Source organism: Artibeus jamaicensis, unplaced genomic scaffold (assembly GCF_021234435.1).
Source record: "Artibeus jamaicensis isolate MK-2021 breed Jamaican fruit bat unplaced genomic scaffold, CSHL_Jam_final contig_233, whole genome shotgun sequence".
NCBI lineage: Eukaryota > Metazoa > Chordata > Mammalia > Chiroptera > Phyllostomidae > Artibeus > Artibeus jamaicensis.
Window position 1 is genome coordinate 19,839,305 of NW_026521486.1, and position 24,466 is coordinate 19,863,770.

Genomic DNA, 24,466 nt, shown 5'->3' on the forward strand with positions numbered 1-24,466 from the left:
TTCTCAGTGGTTTTGAACTCTCCCTTCCATTATCCCGCCTCCTCACTCCTCTCCCCACCAGCACTACACACACTTCAGTTTCCACAGTATCCCACTGCAATCATAAAATACACTTTGGAATTATTTACTAGACCCTGGTGTCAAATATGACACAGTGAGTGCTTGCATATGTCAGTAGGTATTAACTACTTTAAACAATGTTTTTCTGCTTGATGTGACAATTTCAAACCCACAAGTTCAACATTTGTCAGGCGGCAATGAAGACTCAGCTCACACCTGTGGGTGAAGAGTTCCATAGAGTGAAATCGAAAGAGCTGTGCAATTTTGGCCTGTGTATGTGAAGGTCAAGCACAGATGAAAGAATTTGGTAAAATGTCTCAAAGAGTACAATCACTTGTGTGCTTCTCCAGCATTACCCACTAATTACTCATTGCACAGTAAGAAAAGAATGTTCCTTTTTCAATAATGTTGTGGGTGCTGCTAAAAATGAACAGATATATGTCATCTACACTGCAATGATTGCATGCTTATAAATGAAGCATGGGGGGAAATCTATAAAGTGACATAAATTTTGGAGTTCAAATGTCTGTATTTTAATCAGGCAATTATATCTAAGATCACTTCTTGAGAACATCATGTTACCAAATACCTAGAAAACTCAAGTCTGTCTTAAAGTGTTGTCTCCAGTCAACTAATCCAAAACTCCAGGAAACACTGTTCTTTTTCATGTATTTAATGGATCTTTTCCAGCTACGATTTGTGAGCGTTTAATATGTACTAGGCTTTGTAATGAAGCTTGTATGCATTAACTAATTTATTCTTCCCCACAGTGTTAAAAGATAAATATTATCACCATTATGCAAACGAGAAAACATATAATTGATGACAGATTCACGTAAGTATTAATACCAGATATGTTTCTTGTAAAGTTAAATCTTTAGAGCCTATTATATCATTCACAGAGTTCTTAAGCCAACTTCCCAAGGGCCTAAGGCTTAGAGTTAGTTATTCCACTGTTTAACTCCACATACAGGAACACTTTGAGGACCCCTTCATCTACTTCTCTATAAAATAAGAGATGGATTTGTCTGCTGAAAAGTGTTGTTCAAGGAAAATGGACAGCCATTTAGACATTCAAAATAACCACTACAGAGAAAGGAAAAGGAATTTACTCTGAAGGCCTGGAAAGGTCAGTATCCAGGAGGAGAGAATGGTTCAGTGAGTCTACGCTACATATCACTGCAGATAAAAAAAGATGAATTGCAGTGGAAGGGTCTTGAGATTTTTAAGGCAGCCCTTTAGTTCCTTTATTATCCCCAGAGAGCTCAGTGGATGAAGTGGGATTACTTGAATGAGCAGCCCTAAAAAAACAGAAAAATAACCTCCTGTCCAGAATGGGAGTAAGACTCTGAAAAAGGAGGTGGCCAGGGGCTGTTGCCTGAAGGAGGGTAGGTGGGGTTAACACATTCTGTATTGGATCTCACATCCTTAATGGAATTATTTACTTGACAAGTGAGTCGTTGTTCAGAGCAGCTAACAGATTTTGAACAGAATTTCACTGATAATGGTTCATAAATGACAGGCAAATCCCAGTAAGATGGACCATAAACCACATGCACACACACACAGGAGGCCTCCCAGTCAACTCAAAGGACTTCCTCCTAAGCTGGTTCCTCTGCTGCTTTTTTGCATATATAGGGAACACTTTTTTCTATCTTGTAGCTTGTTTATACAAAGCAAGTTTGAAGCAGCACACGAAACTGCTTTTCTAAATGTAATCTAAGGAGTTTCCCTGGGAAGCATGTTGGATTTATGCACAGCTCACAGCTCCCCCCTCCTTTCATGATGCATCACTAACTTCTGACAGCACTATGCTTTCAGTCTCTTCACTGCTGCAGGCATCCAGGGTAATGTCTGGTAATGTCTGTGACTTAACTTACTTCCTGCTAAACACGCAGTTAACAGGATCCCTTGTAAAACACAGTTAAACATATTATAAAGCACCATTAAACACATTATAAAACACAGTTAAACATAGCCCTTAAAATAGTTACATGACTAGTAAGCAAAAAAGAGCAAGACACAAAACTGTGTATACAGCTTAATTACAACTCAGATTCATAAAATGTGTTTATTTATACAAAACAAAAAGAACATCAGAATGTGAACTGTAATTATCTCCCAATGGTAGAAATATAAATATTTGCTTTCTTTTTTTGTTTCATTGATATTTTATTTAATGAGCTTGTATTTCATAATTTAAAATAAAGTAATTTTAATTTAAGTAACCACAGAGTGACTTCTTCACACGTAGAAATATTGTTGTACTGCATTAAAATAACACACGGAAATCATGAGATGAGAGTGAACTGGAGGTGAGTTTTGGTGAGGAGATGGTGTTGGAACACCAGGAAAGGCTACCAAGAAGCAAGACCTCCCTCAAACCAGCCATCTGCTGGACTCTCCATAGAAAGGGCATCCTTGGGTGGGACATTAGCTGCAGCGTCCCTGGAAGGCTCTGGCTGTGTTCTGTCTGTGCTGGGCCATTGGAAATATAGGCACGCAGGTGATATTTTCTCCTCTCCCAACTCCAGCACCTGGCTGGATGGAACAGCTGATCAGTGAAGATCCCAACCCATCACCAGCAGTGGGGGGCAGGTTGGCCAAGTGACCAAAGGCAACAACAAGCCAGATGTCACTGTTGATAGTGAGTTGTCTGGGGAAGCATGTCCCTTGCCAGCCCAGAAAAAGACACCACCCTTGAAGCCTCCAGGAAGAGGAGGATTTCTCCAGCCAACACATAGCTCTGTGCCAACCCTAAAGAAACCAGACCTAATGACAAACAGATTAAGGATTCAGGGCCAAAGGGTTAGAAGTAGGGGTAGGTTGTAGTGGGATGGTGGAGGACTTGCTGGAGAGCTTATCAGGAAAGTAGGTGCCAGATACACAGAAGCTGGGCAGGAGCAAAGACAGGCCTCAGACCAGCAAATCCCTGGTCTGTCGGGAGGGCATCCTAGGCTTCTCTGGAAGGCTCTGGCTTCATTTTGTCTTTTAGGCAACCATTGGGGATGCAGGCACATGTTTTATCATTTTCATTTCACAACTTTAACAGGAGCCCAGGAAGCTGGGCCAGCTCTTGCTTCAACATCTTATGCAGCACATCTCAGCTGAATGCCGGGACAGATCGGGAGGCCATTTCAGTCCTGGAGAGGTGCCCACCTTTGCTTGTAGTCCCACTTCCAGCAGACACCCCTGCCATAGCTCTGGAGTCGGGTTCAGCCTGAACTTCCTCTCCTGACCAGACTGAGGTCCTACCACGCTCATCTGAAGACTCCTCCCTTGATCCTGCCCTTGTTCCTGCCAAGGAGGAAGAGCTGCCTCTGGAAAATACACTCAAGTCCGTTCTAGAGCTGATTTTTATTCAACCGGCTCTCCAACTCCCACCAGAAGTTGTTTTACCTCGCCTCTGTGCCCTGTTCTTTTCTTTTCATATTTTCTTTTTCTTCACAGCAGGCTTCATTTGCAGTATTGAAAGTTATTGTTTACGTTATAAATCGTGCCATTTTTTTTAGCATTTTGTGCATTCACGATGCTGTGCAAGCATCACCATCTAGTCGTTGATGCTCCAGTATCTGAGAAGGAAACCTCTCACCAAAAGCACTAGTGAGAATATATCCGCAGAGACTGAGGATGACTGACATAACAAAGACATGAATGGAATCGACAGGTCTTGAGGCTCTGAACGGAACACTGGCACAAAGTCACTCTGAGGCTGGAACCAAGAGATCTGTGACGATATTTGGGTCCGAAGGGCAGCAGCAGGTGGGACAGGAGACAGCTACTTTGTAAGGCATTCAGAGTTTCACAGACCTGGTCTCTGGAAGTTGACATCTCTAGTTGGTATGAGTGAGGTTTTGGATACTCCTTTAAAAATTATGATAATTTACAGTCCATAAAATGTATCATTTAAAGTATACACTTCTGTGGGTTTTAGTAATTACAAGGGTACAACTGCCACCACTATCTAGAAAACATTTTCCATTCATCAGTTAGAAGACATTTGGGTTACTTCTACTTGCTGGCTATGATGAATAATGCTATGAATTTTCCTGTATAAATTTTGGTATGAATACGTTTTCATTTCTCTCAGGCGTATATCTAGGAATACAATTGCTGAATCATATAACAACTTTATGTTTAATTTTTTGAAGAACTACCACTCTTCTTCTTGATTAAAAATTTTAAATTACAGTTGACAGTCAAGATCATATTAGTTTCAGGTATACAGCATAGTGGATAAACATTTATATAACTTATGAAGTGATCCCTCCTATAAGTCTAGTACCCACCTGGCATCATACATGTTTATTACAATATTACTGACCGTGTTCCCTATGCTGTGCTTTACATCCCTGTGACTATTTTGTAACTGCCTACATGTATTAGTCTCTTCACCTTTTTCACCCAGTCCCCCCAGCCCCCTCCCATCTGGCAACCATCAGTTTGTTCTCTGTATCTATGAGTTTCTTTTTGTTTTATTTACTTTGATTTTTAGATTCCACATGTAAGTGAAATCATATGGTATTTGTCTTTCTCTGTCTGACTTATTTCACTTAGCATAATACTTCTAGGGGCATCCATGTCGTTGCGGATTGTAAGATTTCATTCTTTTTTATGGCCAGGTAATATTCCATTATATATGCACCACATCTTCTCTATCCAATCACCCATAAATGCACGCTTAGGTTGCTCCTATACCTTGACTATTGTAAATAATGCTGCAATGAACATAGTAATGCAAATATCTTTTTGAATTTATATTTTATTATCAGACTGTTTTTTTCTTTTCTTTTTTAAAATGTATTTTATTGATTATGCTATTACACTCGTCCCATTTTTCCCCCCTTTATTCCCCTCTGCCCTGCATCCCTCCTTCCAACTATATTCCCTGCCCTTAGTTCATGTCCATGGGCTGTACTTATAAGTTCTTTGTCTTCTCCATTTCCCATACTATTCTTAACTTCCCTATGTCCATTTTGTACCTACTATTTACGTTTCTTATTTCCTGTGCCTTTTCCCCCCATTCTCTCCCCTCCCCCTTCCCACCGATAACCCTCCATGTGATCTCCATTTCTGTGATTCTGTTCCTGTTCTAGTTGTTTGCTTAGTTCATTTTGGTTTTTTACGTTTAGGTTGTTGATAGTTGGCAGTTTGTTGTCATTTTACTGTTCAGTTTTTGCCCTTCTTCTTTTCCTTGGATAAGTCCCTTTAACTTTTCGTATAGTAAGGGCTTGGTGATGATGAACTCCTTTAACTTAACCTTATTTGGGAAGCACTTTTATCTGCCCTTGCATTCTAACTGATAGCTTCACTGGATAGAGCAATCTTGAACATAGATCCTTGCCTTTCATGACTTCGAATGGTTCCTTCCAGTCCCTTCTTGCCTGAAAGGTTTCTTTTGAGAAATCAGCTGGTAGTATGTATTATGGGCGCTCCTTTGTAGGTAACTGTCTCCTTTTCTCTTGCTGCTTTTAAGATTCTCTCCTTATCTTTCATCTTGGGTAATTTAATTATGATGTACCTTGGTGTACTCCTCTTTGGGTCCAACTTCTTTGGGACTGTGAGCTTCCTGGACTTGTATGTCTTTCCTTTGCCAGATTGGGGAAGTTTTCTTTCATTATTATTTCAAGTAAGTTTTCAATTTCTTGCTCTCCTCTTCTTCTGCTGCTGCACCCCTATGATTTGGATGTTGCAATATTTAAAGTTGTTCCAGGGGTTCCTAAACCTCTCATTTTTCTGAGTTCTTGTTTCTTCATTCTGTTCTGGTTGAATGCTTATTTCTTCTTTCTGCTCCACATTGTTTATTTGAATCCCAGTTTCCTTCCCTTCACTGTTGATTCCCGATATATTTTCCTTTATTTCACTCTGCATAGCCTTCATTTTTTCCTCTATTTTTCCAGCATACTCAATCATCCGTGAGCATCCTGATTACCAGTGTTTTGAACTGTTCATCTGATAGGTTGGTTATCTCTTCATCACTTATTTGCATTTTTTCTAGAGCTTTGATCTGCTCTTTCATTTGAGTCATATTTATTTTTCCTCTGCCCACCTGTTATGTACTAAGGGGCATAGCCTTAGATATTCACCAGGGCCAGGAAACCCATGTCTGGGTGTTATGGGGCCGTACGTGGGGGAGGGGTCCAAGAGGGAACAATGCCACTTGCTCTGCTCTCTGCTGACTTTCAATCACTTCCCCTGATTCCCACGAGCAAATTGGGCCCTTCTGGGGCTGATTCCCAGGTGGGCAGTTTTGTGTACATTCTAGGACTCCATGGGTCTCTCCAACAAACTCTCCTGTGATGCTGGGAGTTTCTTCCACTGCCACAATATCAACACGTTTTTTCAGTAAGAGGTTTTGAGGCTTTAATTCTCTGTGCTGGAACCCTGGATTTCGCAGTCTGTCTCACTCCCCTGTTGTTCCTCCTGGTTTATTTGCAAGCAAATAGGGACCGCCTGGTCCTAGTCCGCAAGCTGCCGCCTTGCCTGCCCCAGTCCTCCAGCCCCAGCCTTGCCACAAATCCTCTCTGCCCCACCTACCTGTGTCCACCCCACCTACCGGTCTGGATGAATGTTTCTTCTTTAATTCCATGGTTGTCAGACTTCCGTACAGTTTGATTTTCTGGCACTTCTGGTTGGTTTTTGTTTTTCAATTTGTTGTCCTTCTTTTGGTTGTGTGGGAGGCACAGTATATCTACTACCAGACTGTTTTCAGTAATGAGTGTACCATTTTACATTTCTACCAGCAGTGCATGAAGTTTCCTCATATCCTTGTCAATACTTGTTATTGTACATTTTATTTTTTATTATAGCCATCCTAGTGGGTGTGAAGTGGTATCTCATTACGCTTTTGGGGAACTGAAAGGTTTTCTTTTTTTTTTTTTTAATTTATTTTTTAAAATTGATTATGCTGTTACAGTTGTTTTATTCCCCCCTTCATTCCCCTCCACCCTGCCCCCCATCCCCACCATTACCCCCCTTTAGTTTATGTCCATGTGTCCCAAGTCCTTTAGGTTCTATATTTCCCATGCTATTCTTGCCCCCCCCATCTATTTTCTATCTACTGTCTATGCTATTTATTTTCTGTACCTCCTCCACCCATCTCCTCCTCCCACTCCCCTGTTGCTAACCCTCCTTGAGATCTTCATTTCTATGTTTCCACTCCTGATCTAGCTGTCCTTTTAGTTTGCTTTTGTTTTAGGTGTGGTTGTTAATAACTGTGAGCTTGTTGTTCTTTCACTGTTCATGTTTCTTTAACTTCTTTTTCTTAGATAAGTCCCTTTAACATTTCATATAATAAGGGCTTGGTGATGATGAACTCCTTGAATTTGATCTTATCTGAGAAGCACCTTATCTGTCCTTCCATTCTAAATGAAAGTTTTGCTGGATAGAGCAATCTTGGTTGTAGGTCTTTAGATTTCATGACTTGGAATATTTCTTTCCAGCCCCTTCTTGCCTGTAAGGTCTCTTTGGAGAAATCTGCTGACAGTCTGATGGGGACTCCTTTGTAGGTGATTGTCCCCTTAGCTCTTGCTGCTTCTAGGATTCTCTCCTTCATTTTAATTTTGGCTAATGTAATTATAATATGCCTTGGTGTGTTTCTTCTTGAGTCCAACTTTTTTGGTACTCTCTGAGCTTCTTGGATTTCTTGGAAGTCTATTTCCTTTGCCAGATTGGGGAAATTTTCTTTTATTATTTGTTCAGATAATTTTTCCACTGGTGGTTGTGTCTTTCCCCCTTCTGGTACCCCTATAATTCGGATATTGGAGCATTTAAAGATGTCCTGGAGGTTCCTAAGACTCTCCTCATTTCTTTGAATTCTTGCTCCTTGACTCTTTTCTGTTTGGCCATTATTTGCTTTCTTCTGGGCCACTTCATTGATTTGAGTCCCAGTTTCCTTTTCATCTCTATGGGTTTTCTGTGGAATTCCATTCATTTCCCTTAGTTTAGCCTTCATATGTTTCTCTAATTTGTGGCTATAATCAACCAGATCTGTTAGGAACCTGATGACCAGTGTTTTAAACTGTGCGTCTGAGAGTTTTGCTATTTCTTCGTCGTTTAGATTTATCTCTGGGGCTCTGAGGTCTTCCTGCGACATTTTTGGTCTGTTCTGGCCCTTTAAGCGGGAGAAGCGGCGCCTTGGACTCCCAGGTCACTGGGTTGTGACGCTGTATGTGGGGGCGTGGTCAGAGCGGGGATATGGCGGCGCCCTCTACTGCCGCAAGCCACAGGGACCGCCGGGCCGGTCCAAGCGCCCACTCCCTCGCCTGTCCGCTCGCCCACAGATAGGCAACCGCAGTCAACACGCAGCACCGCCTCCCCACTGTCTCCTCAGCAGTCGCTCACCCGGTGGGTTGCTCGGTCGCTCACTAGGTCCAATCCTGGATTTGGAACCCGTGCGTCTGGATTCGCGCGTCTGTATTCCGCGCCTGGGTCCGTCCGACCGGAGTCCTGTGCAACCCCTCACGAGACGCCGGTTTCTCCCCTTACCGGTCGGGCTGAAGAATTTGTTGTTACCGGACTTCCGAAAAGTTCAATTTTCCGTGTTCTGGTTGTGTTTTCTGATGCTCATATTTAGTTGTCCCTAAACTTGGTTGTGTGAGAAGGTACGGCACATCCACCTATACCTCCATCTTGGCGGAAGTCCCTGAAAGGTTTTCTTAGGCTCTGCCAAGGAAGAAAGGCCAATCAGCCACAAAGTTAGGCAGTATAGAGCTTTATTGGGGTTTGCGCACCTGGGCCAGGTTCCCCCATCCACAGAGTGGGGCCGAGGAAGTCACGCCCAAGCAGGGAATATGGCGGGGTTTTGTTTCCGTTGTCTCTCTTCGTGGGAGCTGAGGATTGGTCCCCTTTGAACAAAGTGGCAATATATCATTGGTGGCTTTCCTCAGGCTCAGCTTGCTATGCGGATATCCGTTTTGGCAAAGCCCGCCCTTTCAGCTCTCTGGTTTGACGGCAGCTGTCTTTTCCGGGTTTTAGTTCAGCCGCCATTTTATCCTACCCTGCCCATCCTGACAGGAGCATTTGCTTCATGAGTAATGATGTTGAGCATCTTTTCTTGTATTATTGTTATATATATATATATATATACATATTTGCATACATTGGTTTTTTTAAAGATTTATTTATTTATTTTTAGAGAGAAAAGAAAGGAGGAAGAGAGGGAGAGAAATGTCTATGTGAGAGAGAAACATCGCCCAATTGCCTCTCGTATGTGTCCCAACCAGGGGTCAAACCACAACCCACGCATGTGCCCTGACTGGGAATCAAACTGACGACCTTTTGCTCTGTGGTACGATGCCCACCCAACTGAACCACACCAGTCAAGGCTGCATATATTCTTTGGAGAACTGTCTATCCAAATCCTTTGCCCACTTTAAGGAGAATTATTAGTCTTTTTATTCTTGAGTTTAAGAATTCGTTATGTATTTTGAACACTAGACCCTTATTACATATATGAGTTGCAAATATTTTTCCCATTCTGTGATCCATTTGCATTTATTTTTCTGTATATGGTGTGATGTAAGGGTTCAATTTTATTCTTTCATGTGTGGATATCCAGTTGTTCCAATACCATGGAGTGAAAAGCCTGTTCGTTCTTCGATTGGATTGTCTTGGCACCCTTGTCAAAACTAATTTACTATAAATATGAGGGTTTATTTCTAGAGCCAGTTCTCCATTAACTTGTAAGTCTATTCTTATTGTGAGTACCACATTTGATTACTGTAGCTTTTGTAGTAAGTTTTGAATTATGAATTTGTTCTTTATTTCAAGATTGGGCTATTCTGGGTCCTTGAACTTCATAAGAATTTTAGACAAAGAACATTTATGTACAACCCTTGGACATGGACAATGGGGGAACTGGCTTGGGGATGGGAGAGGGTACATCTGGGTAGAGGTAGGGAAAGGGGAAAAGCAGCTGGAACATCTGTAACAGCATAACAAATTAAAAGATAATTTTAGAAACTTTAGTGTGTTAATTTCTGAAAAAATGACCATTGAAATTTTGACAGAAATTACATTAAATCTGTAGATCAACTTGGGGAATATTGCCATCTTAACAATATTCAGTCTTCCAATACATGAAATACAGGATATCTAAGTCTTCCATTTATCTAGATCTCCTTTAATTTTTTACAACAATGTTTTGTAGTTTTCAGTGTTATGTCTTGTATTTTTTTAGTTTAATCTATTCTTAAGTATTTTTTGATGCTATTATAAATGGAGTTTTCTAAGTTTCACTTTTAGATTGTTTATTGCAGGTATGTAGAAATACAGCTGATTTTTTTATATTGCTGTTAAATCTTGTAACCTTGATGAATTTGTTTATTATCTCTAATATATTCTTCATGGGTTCCTTAGGATTTTCTATACATAAGATTATTTCATTTGCAAATAGTTTTATTCTTTTTTTTTCAAATGGAATGTTCTGTTTTTTTTTAAATAAATTTATTTATTTTTTTTGAATTGTTTATGCTGTTACAGTTGTTCTATTCCCCCCTTCATTCCCCTCCACCCTGCCCCCCCAACCCCACCATTACCCCCCTTTAGCTTATGTCCATGTGTCTCAAGTCCTTTAGGTTCTATATTTCCCATACTATTCTTGCCCCCCCCATCTATTTTCTATCTACTGTCTATGCTACTTGTTTTCTGTACCTTCTCTCCCCATCTCCTCCTCCCACTCCCCTGTTGCTAACCCTCTCTTTTTCTCATTCTTTTCTTCCCCCCTCTCCTTCTTTTTCTTCTTCTTCCTCTCCTCCTCTTCCTTCTCTCTCTCTCTTTCTTCTTTTTGCCTTGTTGTAAGAACTTTTGGTACAATATTGAATAGAGGTGTTGAGAATGGACACCTTGTCTTTGTCTTGCTCCAGGCTTTTGGGGAAAAGCTTTCAGGTTTTCACCATTAAAAATGTTATTTGTGGCGGGGTTTTTTGGTTTGTTTGTTTGTTTTACAAATGCCTTTTATGAGGTTATGTTCCCTTTTATTTCTAGTTGTTGGATTTTTTTAATCATAAAAAGGTGTTGATTTTGGTCAAATACTTTTTATGTGTCTATAAGGATGATCATGCGGTTTCTTTTCCTTCGGTGCTATTTTTCTATGCCCACCTTTAAGTCAACCCCACTGGCAAAGAGGTCTGCTTCATTCACATTATTTCAGTACCCATACATTTAAATTTCTACTTTGTTGCTTTTATTTTTATTCTTTAAAAAGACTTTATTTATTTTTTGAGAGAGGGGAAGGGAGGGAGAAAGAAAGGGAGTGAAACATCGATGTGTGGTTGCCTCTCACATGCTCTCAACTGGGGACCTGGCCCGTGACCCTGGCATGTGCCCTGACCCAGAATCATACTGGCAGGACAATGCATTGGTAGCAACAGTGGCAGGACAATGAGATAGAAATATTTCTATTTCAGGAGGTTTTTTAAAATATATAACAGTTTTTGGTGTCCCCCAAATTTTATTTTAAACAGATTCTCCTACTTCTCTTTAAGGAAGGGCTAGTCAAGTCTGAGCCTCAGAAAAAGTTTCTGTTAACAACAATATGAATATATTAATATAATTATTAATACTAGTCCTCTAGGTGACCCTATCCTTGACACTGTTGTGCCGCCCAATCCTCCAGTGTGCATTCATCTTGTTCATTGAAAACCCAGGAGGCCCATTAGCTTTGGTTTTGCCAGTCCCAGATTTCACCCCTCATCCCAATCCTGTGGTTTTCACAACCTGCTTGGTAAAACATGTCCCTTGGTCAGTGCTTCCCAAGCTTAATGTTCATCAGAATCATCTGGAGGGCTTGTTCAACACCCCCCAGGTTCTGGGATGCCATTGTGGCAGGCAGTTAGACAGATGTGAGCTGAGCAAGAACAATGGGCCAGGTACGGAAGGTCACCAGGACAGAAAGCCCAGGTACCTAGCAACGGGCAAAACTGGGAAAACAAGGATCTGGCCCCAGGATAACCTTTCCTCCCCTAGCGTACTGGTCCCCCTGGACTTTCATGTTGCTGGTCACGCGATTTGGATCCCCCCCAACTTTTCCTCCCCTGGCATGCTGCTATCATGTGGGTAATGAACAAGGGGGCAGGAATTAAGCCCCCAGGACAATGAGGTTCTGACCAGCATCAAGTACATCCAGACCTCAGTTGTATTTCAGCTCCAGGCCCAGAAAAGCAGCAAAACCAGTCAAGCGATGGCATGGCTGACCTCAGGATCAGCTGCATTGACTAAGGACCCCACCCTGATGCTGACCAATCAGTAGAGAACACAACGCTGAAAGACCACACCTGGAAAGCTGATGAATTCCAGCTGATCTCAATTCCATTGAGATCCTCCCCTTGGAATGCCCCTAAAATCCCTGCCCTTATAAGCCCTTAGGGCAGAGGATGACCCAGCACACTCTCCCACGAGCACATCAGCATCTTTCCCCTCCCCCTCTTCTTTTCTCTAGGCATGTTACCTTTAACTTCCTCTCTCCTAAATTCCAAGGAGCCTTCTTTTGTCTCTGTAACTTGTTTCTTAAGCCCATATCTTCTACAGATACTCCTTCTACCTTTGTAACTTTCTAAACATTCTCTTATAGTTTGTGTCTTGGCTCTGTAAGTTTTCTTTGCCAGAACTCAAGTACTGAGGTTGCTGAACCAAGGTCTGTTGTGACCCCATTGGTATAACACCGCCACCAGCAGCATCTCTGGAGATTGTGACACATTATCATGCCTTAGGGCTGAGTAAGGATTTGCATTTCTAATAAACTCTCAGGTAATGCTGATGCGGCTGGTCCGGTGGCCACATTTTGAGTGGCACTGCTCTAATGACCCTGACATTAGCAGGGTCACACATTCTCACAGCATCAGTTTCTTCCCTATCAAACCTTTTTCTTTGAGGGTACCCCTATACCCCACCCCAAAGAAAAATGTTACTGTTGCATCCGCACAATCATTCCCAACCAGGGACAGTTTTTATCCCCAGGAGACATTTGGCAGTGTCAGGAGATACTTCTTGTTGTCATAACTGGATAGTAAGAAGGCACACTGCTGGCATCTGGTAGAGGCCATGGATGCTGCTAAACACCCTACAAGGCACAAGACAGCTCCTTTACGACAAAGAATTATTTGGCACGAAATGTCAGTAGTGCCAAGGTTGAAAAGCTTGGTATCAACATGATATTGCTTTGTTTGCCAAGAGCAGGAAACCCTTCTGATTGCATCTCTGTCAAGTAGATAGCCTATGATATGAAGATAGGTATAAAGGAATTGTTGTGTCCCCCACTCCAATTTTTTTTTTTACAGTTTATTGAAAATAAGACATTTAAACTTTAAAACCATGAAGCTCTTTGAAATGTCACTTCTAAACACAATAACTTGTCTTCAGATTTTTCACTTCTCCTTCTCAGGTCTTATGACGGAATGGAAGGCTTCACCAAAGCTAAACCTTTGGGCACTGGGCCTCTCTATTTCTTTGATCAGGTAATAATATAGTTCAGTCCATAAATTGTAGTTTCCTTTTTATAAAAAAATAATTCACTTTGACTAGTATTTTCTCTACTTTTTAATCAGAAAGATTTCTTTCATTTTAGATGAAACCAGAAAGAAAAAAACAGGGAAGGAGAGAATGCACAGAACATTTCCCTTATTTGGAACACACCTCAGGAGCTAGGCAGAGGTAAAACATTTGGAAGTACTCTTCAATTGCAGGTATCACTTCACATCTGCCAAGGCTTACAAGATGCTCAGGATCAATTCTTCCCTATTCCCCATCCCCCAAGAAACTACATCAAGGAATTAGCACTTCAGAGCTGACCATGAAGTCAATCAGAGAACTTGATTTTAGCCAGATAATTGGGTAAATTAAGCATAATTAGTCCAATGTCATTCTGGTTTCTTTGCTCTTCCACAGCAAACCCAGCTCACTCTTTTTCTTTTCTTTTTTTTTTTGCCTTAGGGAGTTTGCCCTAGTTGTTCCTTCTGCTTTCAGCATTACTTACTCCCCTTCCCTTTTGTCTTCATTTAGCTATCACCTCTGTGGTAAGACTTTTCTTGATTTTCCCCATTTCAAATTTCTACCTGTCTCCACTTTAGCAATCTTTATGCCCCTTTCTAACTTTTTTGTTGAACTTAATCACTTTCTGACATTGTAGCTGACATCCCTATATATTTGTTTGCCTTCTCTCTTCTCATGAGAGTATCAGGTCTACGAGCGGAAGATTTTTTTATCTTCTGGATTACATCTCTATTTCCAATCCTGAGAACAGTGCTTGGCACATTAGATGTGCTTCACAGAGATTTGTGAGTAACAGCCATAGAATTGTGTAAAGCCCACAAAGATGAATGAAGTAATGGAACTGGTCATTCCACAATGTTTTTACCCTCTAGTGACTACAATTTCTTAACTGGTGAAGTGGACATAAAATACCACAACCTGTCTTAGAACATGTATCACAAGGCTGTATAAAGTTAAAAGTTGTCAGCTCTACCAGTGACTTCTTGAGCAGGGGTGTTTTGCCCTCTTTGGGACATTTAGCAATTTCTGTAGATCTTTTTGTTCATGACAATTAGGGATCATGGTGCCACTGTCATCTAATGTGTAATAGACCAGGGATGCTGCTAAATGTCTTACAATACACGGGACAGCCCTTTCAAAAGAGGATTATCTGATCCGAAAATGTCTATAGTACTAGAATTGAGAAGCCCTGGTATATACTAGTCGGTATTTTTTGGGGGGAGCCTGCTATAAATTTTGTCAAAATCACTGCAAATTGCTGCTATTTTCAGAAGTCCATTGTCTCTCATTTACAACTTTTTCTACTTGAAAAGCAATTCAAGATAACTTGGTCCTTTTGTATCTACAGTGCTTGGCTTATAATCAGTAATCAGTGAGTCAGATAGTTTTATTTTATTTTTTAAGATTTTATTTATATATTTTTAGAGGGGAAGGGAGAAAGAGAGAGAAACATCAATGTGTGGTTGCCTCTCGTACGCCTCATACTGGGGTCCTGGCCCTCAGCCCAGGCATGTGCCCTGACTGGAAATTGAACTGGCGACCCCGGGTTCAGAGGCCCGCACTCAATCCACTGAGCTATAGCAGCTGGGGCAGATTGTTATATGAACAATAAGTAGGTCTGTGTATCATAGAGCTTCAGGGGTTTGTTGGTTTCCCCACTTTCTCATCTGACGCAGTCCTCGGGGTATGTGTTAAGCACCGCTTCCGTCCATCCTGCTTGGAAACTCCCCGTTTCTTCCCCTGGCTGTCCTGCTGCTGCTGCTGTTGCACCAAGAATAAAATCCTTGCTTCTCACCACTGACTGCTAGGCCTTCGGTGGTCTCTCCTCATGCCTGTCCTCTGGCCTTCTCGCACACCACTCCATGTCACTCAGGGCTCCCTAGCCATTATGGCCTATCTATTGCTTTCACAACCCCACCCATTCCTGAATTAGGTTCTTCGCATTTGCTGTGTATTCTCCTTTGGATGCTTTTCCTGCCATATTATTTTATGGTTGGCTCTTTCCCAGCATCATTTGAATCTCAATGAAAATGTCGCCTTCTCAGAAAGGCCATCTCTAATCACTCAATCCAAAGAAGGCAAACCCTGCCCCACCCAGTATTCTATTACGATGCCCTGTTTTATCGTCATCAATGCAGTTATTGTTATCTATAACTTTCTTTTGTTTTTCTCCTCTCTCTCGTCCCTTTCTCCCTCCATTCTTTCCCCAACGAGAATGTAAGTTTCATGAGGGCAGAAGTCTGTGCTTTCCACCATGTCTCCCCCGATACCTACAGCTGGGCCTGGTGAATATTTTTTGAATGAATGCATTGAATGAATGCATTATTTCTTCTCATGTGCTGTGCCTAGAGTAGTGGAGCTACTTTAAGACTGGGTCAGGTGCCAACACCTTCATTGTTGATGTTCTCTTCTTAAGATTGTTAAGTCTGGTTTTTGAACTGGATGGTCCATTATTTGAGCTTCTCCCTGAAAAAAATAAGCCAGATACGTAAATATTATTTTAAATACACATGAAATATCTTAACCTTAATAACCCTCTGAAGGAGATATAATTACTGAGTTAATTAATAAATGGTACATGCTACTATTATTGTTGTTTTTTAAAAGATTTTATTTATTTATTTATTAGAGAAAGGGGAAGGGAGGGGGAAAGAGAGGAAGAAAAATATCAGTGTGTGGTTGCCTCTTACACATCCCTAACCAGGGACCTGGCCCAAAGCCCAGGCATGTGCCCCGATTGGGAATCGAACTGGTGACCCTTTGGTAGACAAGTCAGTGCTCAATCCAGTAAACCACACAGCCAGAACTTATTATTGTTATTTAAGTACAGTCTTTATTATTTTATTCAAGAAATAGATACATCTGACAGTTACAAATGCATATTTACAGGATGTGACAAACAAAATACCATAAAGTTGAGATAACACAGTAGCTGCCTCAGAGGACTAGTATTTGGGTTCGATGACATGATGTTGCTGAGAGCAACTTTCAAAGCTTATTATAAAGAGATAGAGAAATTTATGAGCTATAATAATACATTATAATTTTCAAAAGTGGGTCTTTATTCTTTAAATATTAATGTGAAAGTATAACTAATGCCCAAAGAGCTACATAGAAATCTTATGCCTATTCTAAATTTTTTGATCTAAAAAAAAAGTTGCCTTTTACTTCACATTAAACCCTTAGCAAGGCAACCAGTGTTATTTTTCAAGCTATTCTAGTGGAACCATCATTTAGAAAAAAAATGCAAGCGAAACTCCATCAGGTGTTGACATGTTTCGCCACACTGACTTGGTGAAAGGGAACACTTTGTAACAACTAGGGCAGCTGTCTTAGATGTCTTTGACCAAATGGTCAAAGAGGAGGAGAACGTTCCCAATATTGAAGCTGTATTCTACCTGACAGAACTATCAAAAGCCCTGATCAGTCTCTAAGTGTCTCAGATGCCTCTTCTAGAAATTCCCCTCCCTGCACTTAACCTCCCACAGGGGTGGGGATGGGGCAGAACACGAGGTCTACCTCTTTGGATTTCCGTCTTCTCCCAGAGACTCTCAGTAACATCTGATAGTGGTGTGTTGGACAGGCTAAGGGAACACAATGTGTCTGTAGACTCACAACTGAGGAAATTCAGGGAAGGCTTTCTGGAAGAAGATTTCTCTGTTTTGTCTTATAATTAAACAAATGAATAAACAACACACATATTGGTTTTTATCTTCTGTGTATAAACATAGTAAATGTTCATTTTAGAAAAGTATAAAAGGAGAAAATAAAAAATGACTTTCACAATCCCACAAGCAATTTACTTTGTGTTAGACATTTGCTTGGTCTTTTTTACTACCAGATATATGATATATACATATATAATTCAGATCACTCTACATATACAATTGCATATACTTTTTATATGATATTATCACATAAGCATATCTCCAAATTATGAAGAGAAATTTTCTAAACAATTTTTTTATGGCTACATATTTCATGGGTATGGCGTTATTTACTTAGCTATATTCCTATGAGCTGTTAAGTTCTTTTTAATTTTTACTATTATAAAAAAAAATGTTTCATCCCTGGTCAGGTCACTTAGTTAGTTAGAGTGTCATGCCAATATGCCAAGGTTGCTGGTTCCATCCTGTGTCAGGGCACATACAAGAATCAACCAATGAATGCATAAATAAGTGAAACAACAAATCTTTCTCTCTCCTTCCCTCCCTCCCCCTCCCTTTCGCTCTCTAAAATCATAAATAAAAAATGTAATAGTAAATAATGTTATAGGTAGCCACTTTATGCATAGATGTTATATGTCTTTTAAAATTATATTTTAAGCTTGATTTCTAGAAATCATATTTCCAGGTTAAAGAGTAGTAAATACCTTCAATGTTTTTATCACATATGTGTTTTATAGTCCTACAAAGAGCATAAAATCTGCAGAAGTAGAGAAGGAAGGAAGGCTACCTACAGAAGCTGCACCAGAGAAATACGCATCCTGCTCATTTGCCATCTCACAAACTCCTGTTGTTCCCAAGTTTCCTACTGGCCTTAAATTCTCCAAAATATACCTGCAAAAGAGCCTGTTTGAAGAATACAAACTCACTGCTGCTGAAATACTGCACGAACTTGGGGAGACATTGCAGAAATATGCTGAGTATAACATTACTTTCCCTATGGGAACTGTAAATCTTGTGAATTACAGTTGGCATGATCTCATTGAAGGAGCTTATAAGTGTCCAACCAAAAAGTCAATGTTGAAGAAACACAAAGCCTTGCAAAGTGATCACAATTACATGACCGCAATTGACAAAATCAGCAGCTGTTCAACTAAAGAGTGTTATAAAGATAATCATCCAGTGAAGATCAAAAAAGACCACCACCATACTGCATCAGGTAAATCTACAGAAAAAACATGTAAGTAGAAATTACTAGCTAAATTTCTAAATACTCAACTAAGTAAAAAAAAAAAAAAGAATACAAACAGCAAGTGAGGTATTGACAGAACATTCTGTTACTGATATTTGGCTTGTGTTAATCCTTTTAGTAAATTATTCATGAATGTTAGGAGTAAGACAAAAATTAATATTGTTTTCAGTTTAGTAAAACATCTATAACCTACGAAGGATTCATAACCATATGATATGAATCCTTTGCCTCAGGAGAGCTTACAAATTCTCTTACATAACAAAGTCCAACAGAAAAACAATACTAACCACACATATAATTTTTTATTTTTATTTTAAATTATATTTCATTGATTATTCTATATCAGTTGTCCCAGTTTTAACCGCATTGCTTCCTTAAACCCAGCACTGTCCACTCTGCACCATTGTTCATGCCCATTGATCATGCATATAAGATCTTTGGCTGCCCCATTTCCTATACTGTGCTTTACATCCCTAGGGCTATTCTATAACCTCCTATTTGTACTTAATCTCCTCATTTCTTCATCTATTCACTCATATGCCTCATCTGGCAACCATCAAGATGCTGTTAGTATTTATGATTCTGCCTCTATTTTTGTTTGCTTTTTATATTCCATTGTTGATAGATATGTATTTATTGCCATTTTATTATTCATAATTTCTATCTTCTTTTTTCTTAAATAAGTCTCTTTAACATTTCATATAATAATTGTTTGGTGAAGATAAACTCCATTAGTTTTTTCTTATATGGGAAACTTTTTATCTGCCCTTTAATTCTAAATGATAACTTTTCTGGGTAAAACAATCTTGGTTGTAGATCCCTGCTTTTCATGACTTTCAATATTTCTTGCCAATCCCTTCTAGCCTGCAAAGTTTTTTTTTTAGAAATCATTTGACAGTCTATGGGAACTCCCATGTAGGTAACTAACTTTTTCTCTTGTTGCTTTTAAGATTCTCTCTTTGTTTTTAACCTTTGGCATTTTAACTATCATATGTCTTGGAGAGGGCCTCTTTGTATCCATATTGTTTGGGATTCTCTGTGCTTCTTGGACTTTCATGGCTATTTCCTTGACCAAATTAGGGAAGTTTTCTTTGATTATATTTTGAAGTAGATTTCCAATTTCTTGCTCTTTCTCTTTTCCTTCTGGCATTCCTATGATGTAAATGTTGGAACACTTCAAGTTGTACCAGAGGCTGCTTATCATATCCTCATTTTGGTGGCACGGGGGGGATTATTTTTTCTTCTTTTTCTGATTGGTTGTTTTTTGCTTCCTTTGTTCCAAATTATTGATTTGATTCTCAGCTTTATCCGCTCTACTGTTGTTTTCCTATAAATTGTTCTTTATTCCAATTAATGTATCCTTCATTTCTGACTGGATCTTTTTTATGCTGTTGAGGTCCTCATTAAGATCCTGCAGAATACTTACAAGCAATAAGTATTTTGAACTCTGCATCTGATAGAATGCTTATCTCCATTTTGTTTAGTTTTTTTCCTGGAGTTTTGATCTGTTCTTTCATTTGGGCCATGTTTCTGTGTCTCCTCATTTTGGCAGCCTCCCTGTGTTTGTTCGTATGTATTAGGTAGAACTTCTATGGTTCCTTATCTTGGTAGTATGGACTAATGTAGTAGGTGTCTTGTATGGCCCAGTGGCACAGCCTTTCCTATCATCCAAGCTGGGTACTTGAGGTGCACCCTTCTGTGGGATGAGTATATCCTCCTTTTGTAGTTGAAGCTCGATTGCTGTTGGCAGGTCAATGGAAGGGACTTATACAGGCCAGTCAGTTGCAAGGACTGACTGTGACCCCTGGCCACAAATCTCTGTCCTCTGTGGAGGATCAGCTGTGCAGGAGCAGAGTAATGGTGCTCTGATGTGATCTATAGCTGTCCACTGGGTGTGCAGGCTCTGGGGTTTTCCAAGTGGTACAGCCCAATGTCAACCCCTACCTGTGTTCTGCTCAGGGCCACCCAGCCTGAGCTGTAAAGCATTCTGAGATGGTTGCTACTTATGCTGGGGTTAGAGATTTCCAGGAGAAGCTAAACTGTGAATCTAAGTTGGCTGCTGCTAGTTCTGTGCCTGGGGTCAGTTAGCAAGAGCTACAGGGCCTGGGGGCTTACTGAGGCTGGCTGTTTCTTGTTTGATAGGATTTAGGAAGTTGTGAAGCACGAGCCAAGATTAGCCATTCATATGGGAAAAGTCAAGGTTAACAGTCTGAGTGGGCCATTAAGTTGGGTGGATGGACTCTCAGGGAATCTCTAGGGCAGGACAAACTGTGTTGGCCAGGTTGATGGAGTCTCAGATATGGTATCTGCCAACTCTGTGGCTCTGTGGCATCTGGAGGAAGGGCTCAGAAAGAGACAATGGCCTGCGTCTGCCTTTCTGTCTAGGAGAAAGCTGTCGCCCAGCTCTTGCCTCGATGACAAACACTTTAGTTTCTCCCTGTGTACCACTGGTTCCTTTCAAGCTGCTACCCCAGTGCTGGAGCTCAGATGGAGTGAGTTCTTTAAGGAGAACTGCTTGGGATTCCAGAAGTTTCTTCCACAGACTCAATCCCTGGTGGTTTTTGCGGTCAGAAATTATGGGGACTTATCTTTCTGGCACTGGAACATTGGTCTAGGTGTCCTGGTGCAGGGCTAGGACTCCTTGCTCCCAAGCTATTTCTCCCAAATTTTTACCCACCACATGTGGATGTGGGACCAGCCCATTCGGTATGTGTGCTCCTCCAACTATCTGAATGGATGTCATTTCTTTAATTCCATAGTTATCAGACTTCCATTCAAATTGATCTGACCATTCTGAGTGATGGTTGTTCTATATTTAAGTGTAATTTTTATGTGGTTGTGTGAGGAGGCATGCTGTGTTTACCTATGCTGCCATCTTGACCAGAAGTCATATATAATTTTTAAAAATATTTTATTTACTTATTTTTAGAGAGAGGAGAAGGGAAGGAGAAAGAGAGGAAGAGAAACATCAATGTGTGGTTGCCTCTCACGTGGCCCCCCACTAGGGACCTGGCCTGCAACCTAGGCATATGCTCTGACTGGGAATTGAACTGGTGACCCTTTGGTTCTCAGCCCATGCTCAATCCACTGAGCTACACCAGACAGGGCCATATATGATTGTTTTATATTAAACTTTTAAGATAATTGTGACACACATGCAGTGGTAGCAAACAATATAGAGAGATCTCATATAGCCTTTACCCATTTTCTCCCACATGGCAACATCTTTCAAAACTATAGTACAGTACCATAACCAGGATTTGACGTCAATTCAGTCAAGATTCAAAATATTCCCATCACTGCAAGTTTCATGTATCCTTTTGCAGCCAAGACCACTTCCCTCCTGCCCCACCCTGTCTTTAACCCTGGCAACTGCCAGTGTGCTCATTTCTCTAGAGAATCATCTAGGTTGTATGTATTAGTAGTCTGTTCCTTTTTTATTGCCCGTTAGCATTCTATGGTATGGATGTACCACAGTTTGTTTAACCATTCACTCCTTGAAGGACATCTGGATTTTTCTCCCTCTCATTTCCCTCCTTCCTTCCTGTTTTTGGCTATTATGAAATTTGCTAAAACATTATGTACAGGTTTTTGGGTAAATATAAGTTTTGATTGCTCTCTGATAAACATCTATAAGAACAGTTTCTGGGCTGTGTGGTAGTTGCATGTTTATTTTTATGTAAAACTGCCCAGCTGTTTTCTGGAGAAGCTATACTATTTTACATTCCCATCAGCAATGTATGAGTGATCCTATTTCTCCACATCCTTGCCAGTATGTGGATATTATCACTATTTTTTATAAAGTAAAATCCATTCCTCCATAAAAGTTATTAAAATTTTAGCCATTCTTGTAGATGTCTAGTGATAGTTCAGTATGGATTTATTTATTGATTGATTTTAGAGAGAAAAAGGAAGGGAGAGAGAAAGAGAGAGACATTGATTTGTCATTTCACTTATTTATGCATTCATTGGCTGATTCTTGTATGTGCCTGACCAGGAATAGATCCTGGTGTATCTAGATGGTACTTTAACCAATTGAAGTACCAGGCCAGGGCTTTCATTATGGTTTTAATTTGTATTTCTCTAATGCAGGGGTGTCAAACTCATTTTCACTGGGGGCCACATCAGCCTCACAGTTGCCTTCAAAGGGCCAAATGTAATCTTAGGACTGTATAAATGTAACTACTCCTTAACTAGGGGCAAGGAGCTCTACATTCAGCCCTTTGAAGGCAACTGTGAGGCTGATGTGGCCCCCAGTGAAAATGAGTTTGACACCCCCGCTCTAATGGCTAATGGTGTTGAATATGTATCCTCTATATGTCTTCTTTAGTAAAATAGTTTTCACCCTTTGCTTATTTTCTAATTAAATTACTTGCTTTTTTATTGCTGAGTTTTGAGAGCTCTTTATATAGTCTAGATATTAATGCTTTGTTGTAATAGTGCTTTGCAATTATTTTCTTTCAGTGTCTTTTTATGATTTTAGTAATCTTTCAGAGAAAAATTTTAAATTTTAATAAAGTCCAATTTATCAAAATAAATTTTTTTAAATCAATAGTGCTTTTGGTATCAAGTCTAAGAATTCTTTGTCTAGCCCTAAACCCTACAGGTTTTGTAAAACCTTTATAGATTTACATTTATATGTAAGCCCATGACCCATTTGGGGTTTACTTTTGTACGAGACGTGAGACCTAGGCTGAGGTTCATTTCTATCCCTATGGATGTCCAATTGCTTCGGAATTATTTGTTGAAAATACTGTCTTTCCTCCATTGAATGACTTTTGTATCTTTGTCAGAAATCAAATGGGCATATTTATGTGACTCTCTTCCAGGTTCTTTTGTTTCTGCTGGTTCTCATTTATGCTCTTTTGATTTCTTGTGAATGTGATAATCTTTAATTTTGTGTCAAACATCATATTTGAAAAACTTGCTTTTAAAAATAATTTAAGACCTAGGATGAAGTTATCCTCAACTAGAGGTGATTGAAAAAGACACTCAAACAAATATCTGTGCACAAATGCTCACAGCAGCATTATTCATAATCACCCAAAGGTGGAAACAACCCAGATGTCCATTGACAGATGGAAAGATAAACACAATATTGTATGTACATTCAGTGGAATATTATTCAACCTTAAAAAGGAGAAGAAATTCTGAAATATGACACAACTAGGTGAGCCTTGAAGATATCACATAAAATAAGCTAGAAACGAAAGAACAAATATAATCTGACTCCACGTATATGAGGCACCTAGAGTAGTCAAATTCATAGACACAGAAAGTAGAATGGTGGTTGTCAGGGGCTGGGGGCAGGGAGAATAGAGAGTCATTGTTAAATGGGTACAGAGTTTCAACTGAGAAAGAAGAAAATTTTCTGAAGATGGATCGTGGTGATGGTTCCACAAAATTGTGAATGAACTTAATGCCACTGAACTATACATGTTAAACTGATCATTTTTGTTATGCCTATTCAATCACAATAACAAATATTTTAATGGATAAAGTGGTAAATTTTGTATTTTGTATATTTTTTTGTATTTTGTACAATTTTTTTTTAAAGAAAGGAAAAAGTAAGCTGTGGAAAAGGAAGTTTTCTTTCTCACACAGAGGTAAATAAAAGGAATAAGGTAAATAAAAGGTAAAAGTAAACTGTGGAAAAGGAAGTTTTCTTTCTCACACAGAGGTAAATAAAAGGAATAAATTGAAGCATAGGCATATACAAGGTCGAGAAGATCATTTAATTAGAGAGAGGAGTGAAGGCTTGAGCCTGTAGGCCTGGAATCGGGAATCTGTGGTATCTATGCGTGAAATAGTACAAAGTGTTACATTAGAGGCACTTGAGGTGATACTGCTTCCCCAGCTCCTTTTGCCCCCCCCCCGCCCCCCACCCAGTGCATCTGTGTTCCCTCAGTCCCTGGACACATTATGACTTTCATCGGCCCGAGGCACTTTTCCCTGCATGTGTTCATTCCTCCATAAAGATTATTAAAAATTAGATCTTGCA

The 24,466-nt window shown here is 40.0% G+C and overlaps 1 protein-coding gene across 1 annotated transcript in view; it reads left to right on the plus strand.

Annotated features, from left to right (window-relative positions):
- LOC119060504 (uncharacterized) overlaps positions 1-24,466 on the plus strand; it is a 47,700-nt gene that overhangs the window by 19,172 nt on the left and 4,062 nt on the right. The window contains exons 2-4 of the mRNA XM_053662104.1: positions 13,442-13,514; positions 13,625-13,710; positions 17,954-18,453. Of these exons, the coding sequence (XP_053518079.1) occupies positions 13,455-13,514; positions 13,625-13,710; positions 17,954-18,453 (646 nt within the window). The 5' untranslated portion in view covers positions 13,442-13,454. The remainder of the gene's footprint in view (positions 1-13,441; positions 13,515-13,624; positions 13,711-17,953; positions 18,454-24,466) is intronic.